The sequence below is a fragment of the Dendrobium catenatum genome, unplaced genomic scaffold (genome assembly GCF_001605985.2).
Source record: "Dendrobium catenatum unplaced genomic scaffold, ASM160598v2 fragScaff_scaffold_211, whole genome shotgun sequence".
NCBI classification, from domain to species: domain Eukaryota; kingdom Viridiplantae; phylum Streptophyta; class Magnoliopsida; order Asparagales; family Orchidaceae; genus Dendrobium; species Dendrobium catenatum.
In genome coordinates, this window is record NW_021318673.1 from 2388321 (window position 1) to 2395879 (window position 7559).

Genomic DNA, 7559 nt, shown 5'->3' on the forward strand with positions numbered 1-7559 from the left:
CAAGAACAAACTCAATAGATAAAGCCCTACCAAGTAAAACATAAAGGGCAAGGAATGGGGTATAAATATGAGCAAAGAAAGAAACATAAGTGAAAAAAAAACACTTAAATACAATAGCTGAAATTTATGTATAAGATAGGAGATTTTCAATTATACATTCTTCATTAATTAAAGTTTCTTATATAGCAGAACTCACAAAGAATTAATTGTGCAAACTAATAATCATTATATTAAAATGCAGACACATTCACTTACAAGCATTTGATATTTATACATTCACCAATGACTCTTTAGTCATTTATTTTCTTTATATAGCCATATATAAACATTATTTATAGCAGGAAAGGTAAACACCAATCCCAAGAAAATACAGTAATTTCTTATAGAGTCGTCACTCTTGGGGCCCGTCGGTCCTAACTAGCCAACAATAGATTCCTATACTGACATTTACAAGCATCAAATACATAAGCTTGTGTTATATACATATTGTATTATAATAATGATGCTTAACAATAGTTATAACAACAGTACACTTAGTAATATTTATTACATAATTCATGATTTAAATGGGCAGTAGTTATTCATAGCAGTCAAAATAAAGTATATGAACTATTGAGGAAATTATGCAACAATTAATATGATAATGCTAACTATCAGATCATATCAAAATGCTAACTTAAAATACTGTAAAAGAATTAGCACATTCTTTCATGCATTATTAACATACAATAAGTTATAAGGGATGGACCCCTAACAAGGAAATGTACGTTTATTTTTTACTCAGTAAAGAGTTACCTACCGAATGAAATCACAATGAGCCCAACTTTTTGACTGATCTTTTCAATCCAACATGTGGTGATCCAAAAGAAAACCTTAATTTATAGGAATTTAAATCAATCATAAATTCAAGGCATTGCACATCAAAATATTACATAATTATAATAATCAATAAAACATATTTTTGGAATGAATAATTCTACAATCTCTATTTCAATTGCCAATAAGTTATTTAATAACTTCTATATAGAATATCATTGACCAATACCTTGTGAAATCCTTAATGCCTTTTTTAAGATTCCTCTCACCAACACCTTAAATCAATTTAACTATAAAAAATTTATACCAACAAAATATTCGCATATAATCTCTTATAATCTCAAATATTCTTTAGAGACCAAATAATTAATAATTCAGGAGAGAAACATAATTAGAGTTGATCAAGTTGATTAAAATTTTTAAATAAAAAATTAATAAGACGTTAAATAAGATTTATTTCATTCTAAATGAAAAAAAAATCAAACAGATCATTTTGTTTTTTTTAACAATATAAAATAAAGTTGCCAAGGGGTACTAGAGAAGGGATTTGGAATTTGCAAAGCTCGTACCTTTCTCTCCATCAACTCATGTATCAAAATTTCAAGATCATTATAAGAACCTACCTTCTCTATTGCCCTCTTAGCCATCTCTTTGAGCTTGTCCTCTCCATCCCCCATCACACTCTTCACCGCTGCATTCACTACTGGCTGATCCTCTAATCTCAATTCAAACACCTTCGAACCTATTCCCACAACATTGGGCTTCATCGATTACTTTCAAATCTTCCCCTTCTCCTAAAACATCTTTAAATATAGATACAGAAAATAACAATTACAGTAAGAATCTACTTCTGCTAATCACTGCATGAATTTTCTTATAGATATAGTATGAAGGGAAGATTAAGTAATACTCTCAGTGGATGAACTTCAGACTATAATAAAAAGGAGGATCTGCATGTTTTTGAATGGGAAGTTATGGTATCTGTTTCTTCGTTCATTTTCTTTTCTATCTTTGAAGCTTAGAATCTCTGTTTTAGGAATTGGAAGAAGCTTGAAATATCATATAGTTCAGATTCAAGCCAAATAATTTTATTCTGAAGAATATGAAAATTGCAATTCCAGGTCTGTTATGATAGCCATAGCTGAAGAAAATTGCTAGTTGCTAGTAGAAAACAAACTTAAACGGCTTCTGCCTTCTTCTCCAGCAACCCCTGAATCAGATTTTCAAGATCATTATAAGAAGAGCCTCCCTCCTCCACCGCCTTCTTAGCCATCTTTTTAAGCTCCCTCGCCCTCCGCCTTCTTTCCTCCGCCTCCTCTCCCTCCCCCATCACAGTCCTCACTGCAGCCTCCAAAGCTGCCGCCTTTACTACTGGCCGATCCTCCGGCATAATCCCAAACACCTTCGAACCCACCGCCACCCCAATTTTGAGCACATCTACTAAGAGCCGCTCGTTGAAAAATTGCTCCGCATAGAGCGGCCATGTAGCCATTGGCAACCCAGAGGTTATTCCTTCTAAGCTCGAATTCCACCCGCAATGCGTGACGAAGCCGCCGACGGCCTCATGGTTAAGTATCAATAGCTGTGGCGCCCATTCTTTGATTACAAGACCCCTCCCTTCTATCCTCTCTTCATACCCTTCAGGAATCCACTCGTAGCCTTGGTTCCGAATCGCCCAAATAAATGGATGGCCTGAAGTCTCCAGCCCCAAAGCCATCTCCTGCAACTGCGCAACTGTGAAATTACATATGCTTCCAAAGCACATATACAGGACAGATCCTGGCTTTCTTCCATCGAGCCACTTCAAGCATTCATCTCCTTTGTTTCCTCCTCCCCTTCCTGATTTATCGACCTTCTCTTGGTTGCAGATTGCAACAGGGCCAACATGCCATGCCTTCTTCCCCAAAACTTTTCTGTAATGCTCGACATAGTCTGGCTCGAGCTCGTAGAAGCTATTCATGACCATCCCGTAGCTCTTTGAATCTACCTCTTTTGCGTGATTCATGACCTCGATCACAGAGGCCATGAAAGCGATTACTTTACTATGGTCGTTGAGTTGGGACCTGAGCATCTCAATGTGATGTGGGAGGCCGGGGAGGACAAAGGTCTCCGTCGCCGACGGCAGGCTCTCTAGAGGCTTGTGACGCTCTATGCTATCACTAGCACAGGCTGCAAAGAAGTTGGAGCCTTCAAAAACAATCCTTGGTATGCCATTCTCGGTAGCTACTTCATAGGTCCATGGCAAGAAGACGTCGGTGACAACACAATCAAAGCGAAATTCTTTAAGGATTTGATTGAATGGTTTCCGGAGCAAGGAAATGGCCTCCGCAAATTTGGTAATATCCACGTCATAGGGAAGTGAGAATAAATTCTCGCATCCCTCAGGGAGGCCAACTGCAGCGGCAGGGAAGGGGACGAGGTGGAGGCGGATGGGACAGCCAGCAGAAGAATTGAAGCGGTCGATGGTGGGGCGGATGAGGGCGGAGTTCCCGGAGGTGGTGAGGACAGTGACGGCGACACCATGGGCTGCGAAGAGCTTGGCCATATCGATCATGGGGAGCATGTGCCCCTGCGCCAAGTACGGGAAGAAGAGGATGTTGAGATTTCGGCCTATAGATCCCATAGTAATTTGAAGGAGCAGACTGGCCTTTCCTTTCTCAACGCTGAAGATCTATGAAAGACTGAAATCAATCTCTTATAAGTGATTTTTCAAACATAGCGTCATGGATGATGCTGGCGGAGTTGATTTGCTCAACTAATGTAATTATGCAGAGCAAAGGTTCTGAAAGACTTAAACGATCAATGTCAGGAATCTTTCCTGGTACAGATTATATCTATGGGCCAAATCTTTCAAAATTTCTTCGTCGTCACCCATAATAAGATTAAGAATCTTTGTTCATTGTTAAGTTCTTATGATTATTGTCATTAACAATTATTTAAACAATTAGTAATTAACAATTATGATTATTGTCATTAATAATTATTGATAGAGAAATGCAATTATTGTCATTAACAATTAGTTATGGGATCATTTAAACCTACTATGGAAGAAATTGCAATAATGGAGGTAGTATTATTATTATTATTATTATTTATAAATCAGATGCGACATGCGAGTAATGCTTTATAATATAAATGATAACAATAAATATTAAATAATCTAATTGTGTGATTAGTTTAACATTTTATAATATTTGGTAATATAAAATAATTGCTGTCATATTTTTGTTTTATTTCAGGACTAGATTAAAATTAATTTAAGCTGAAAAAAGTTTTTTTTTTTTCGATTTGATTTCTATTATTAGTTATGAAGAGAATAAAAAATAAAAATATATAGTATGAAAACTAAATTACATATATTAGACTTCGTTTTAGATAGTTTTCTTATTGCTTCTTAAAATAACTTCTTAAAATAGCTTTAGGATTATATAAAATTAATTTAGTACAAAAATTTCAAATTCAAAAATTTTTTTTACTAGAAAGTTATTTTAGAAAACAAGAAGAAAGTCACCCCAAATGAAGCCTAAGTATGATTGACATTCTATATGATAGTGATAGCCTGATAGGCTTCACCTTAAATCTTAACTTGTGATGAAATATGTTGAAAGAATTCCATCAAGGATGTTTGAGATTGTTTCTCAAAGTGTTATTCGAAAATATTAACTTATATGAAAAAGCTTGAGAGAACTTCACTAATGATGTTTGACTTATCTGAGATTGTTTATTAAAGTGTTACTCAATGATGTTAGCTTGTGTGAAAGATATTGAGTGAAATTCACTAAGGATGTTTGATTTATCCAATATTATTTTCATGGCATTGTTTGATAATATTAATTTGTGTGAAATATTTCAAGAGAAATATATCAATGATGTTTAACCTATATCAAAAGTTATTTATAAGAGCATTGTTTGATCATGTTAATATGTGTGGAAGAGTTTGAATCATATTCCTTTGGGATCAATTGTGCTTTGATTAGGAGGGGGTATATGTCATGTGTATTCCAAATCAAAGATGATAATTAGCATGGTTTTGAAAACCGGACCGGACCGCCCGATTCGACCGTGAACCGGTCTTATGGCCGGTTCGATCTTCCCTAAGAACCGGGCTGACAACGAACCGGTCAAAACCGGTTTGAACCGGCCGACCGTTGAACCGATCCGTTTCTTAAGAACCGACCGGTTCAACTAATAATATATTTAAATATTTTTTTATATAAAATATTAAATTAATTTAAAATATCATATATTTTATTTAATTAAAATGATTCCAAAAATTTTATTATATTATATACTAAATTAAATATAAATTATCTAGCTTACATGATAATATATAAAATAAATATAATATTTATTTATATTTAATTTTATAATTATGTAATATATTATATATGTATGAATTTTATTTATTTTTTGTCTAAAAATTCTTAGAATTATTAAATTTTTAAGAATAAATTGTCATTATTATTATGTTAATTTTATTACTTTTAATTATATTATTATTTATTACGTCATCCGGTTCGACCCCGGTTCGACCGGTCGAACCATGAACCTCTCATTCTTCCGGTTCGTTGTCCGGTCCGATTTTCACAACTTTGATAATTAGTCCATCTTTAAACTGAATGTTCTCTTTCAAAAGAGTAGAAGTCCAATTAGGGATCCTGTATAGAATTTGAGATTTTTTTGAAACTTTTCTCATATTTGCTAAATGTTTTAGGAAAAAATGGTTATTAGTAAGATTGCCTTAGATACATGTAAAAACAATTGATGATAGGATTTGCATGACTATAATTATGTATGAGATGCTAACATGAATATCCCTATGTTGTAGCCAAGGTTTACCCTCAAGCCTAATTTGCTTCTCATATAAATAATAAAAGAGATGACTTTTTATTATTATTATTATAATCATGCGTAGGGCATTATTAGTTCGAAGTTGTAATTGAACTTTCCTCCTAATCTTAGCATATTTCTTTTAACCCGGTAAAATAATAGATGGTAGACGGATTCCTTAACTATAAGTCTATAAGCATGCCCAATATGATAATGTTAACGACATTTTAACATTATAGCAAAGCTTACCTCAACCATTTCCCATAGATAACTTCAAGTTGTTGCGTGCTAAAATATTTGTGACAGTAGAAAAATAAAGTTTAATATCTAAATTTTATATGGAGATCCAACACATGAACTCATAAGAGAGAAGTTGCAAAAGGCACCAATGTTTTTACGCAAAAAGCTCAAAAAGAGGAAAACCATAAAGTTTAGCCCAGCTAAAATGATTCTATAAGTATTTTTCATTAGTTTCAAATTATGTCATTTTGTATATGACAAATTTCATAGTGAAAGTTGAAAAAGTCCTTTGGCATAAAAGTTATCTTTAAGAAATTATTTCTTGAATATTTAGTACTAATCTTTTAAGGAGGGGATAATAAAGACCAATAAATTCATCATAAATCATGGTGTTAATGCCAATAATAAGAGTTGGTGTTGATGACACACATTAATCTTCTAAATGATGGTGTGTGTGAATATTGTTAGTGATGGTAGGTGATTCGGTAAATGGGCGTTAGTATAATCAATTGACAATGAGCATAGAATTATAGATTAAAAGAGCATGGTTGGGTGTTGGCGGTTAAAAGGTCTTAGTTGGGCAATTATGGTCCGACGTGGCAGCTTGCTAGTGGTCTAATGTCAATGCTTGGGCAGTGATTTGATGGCAACAATTAGGTGATGTTGTGCTAGTGGTCAAATGGTGACCTAGTGGTTATGCTCAAGTGAAGCAAACCAATTTTTAGAGCCTCTGAGCTCTTTTGAATCTCAAGTCAAAATTCAAGCTCGTAAGTTCCTCTTTATGCAGAGGGTGGGGGCTTATTATAGATTTTTTAGAAAGACATGCCCAATAGATGTAGCCAAAATTTAAAACACTCCATCGGATAGCTCGTATTGATTCTGCAATCTTAGACTCGTTGTATTTGTCTCATCGAGACGCTCGATTCAATTATAAGCATAGGAGATTCAGAGATTTTGCTTCAAGCTAGTATTCCATCTGGACTCATTTAGACTCGAGTCATATCACTTTTGGTGTAGATTGGCTCGTCTCGTCGAAAGGGTCCGTTAGGCTATAAGTTTGTTAAAATTAAAGTTTGGATGATTCTTTAAGAAAATTTCCAATTTAAATATACAGCAAAACTTTATTTATGTTAATTAAAAATATTAATGATATTGAAAGGAGGTTATTAATGTCGCTAAACCTTAGCTAAATGGTTGTAGAAAGAGCAGCTAATTTGTTTTTTTTATTGGAAAATTGTAGCTAATTTGTTCAACTAATGAAAAAGACACGTTCTGGAAGAATTTGAACAATCAAAGCCAGGAATCTTTCCTATTCCATATATATATTATATCTATGGGACAAATTTCTTATAAAAAGTTTATTATATCTTTCAAATGTTTTTCTACGTCATCAATAATTATACTAAGATCTCTCTTCATTGCTAAGTTTCTATTATTATTTAGAGCTCCATTTTTTAATGAAGAAATGATTGTCATTTAGCAATTATTTATATGATCAATATTCTAACCTGTTGTAAAACAAATTAACCATATAAACACAAAGTATTATTATTATTATTATTATTTATAATATAAATGGTAATAATATATAATATAATTTTGTGATTAGTTTAGCATTTATAATATTCAATATTAGAACAAAAATTAAAGTCAATTTTATTTTATTTTAGGAT

The 7559-nt window shown here is 33.2% G+C and overlaps 1 protein-coding gene across 1 annotated transcript; it reads right to left on the reverse strand.

Moving 5' to 3' along the window:
- Window positions 1-1561: 1561 nt before the first annotated feature.
- Window positions 1562-3655, reverse strand: LOC110114974 (scopoletin glucosyltransferase-like). The gene has a single exon (XM_020848051.2). The coding sequence runs from the start codon at window positions 3437-3439 to the stop codon at window positions 1994-1996; it is 1446 nt and encodes a 481-aa protein (XP_020703710.1). The 5' UTR covers window positions 3440-3655; the 3' UTR covers window positions 1562-1993.
- Window positions 3656-7559: the final 3904 nt, after the last annotated feature.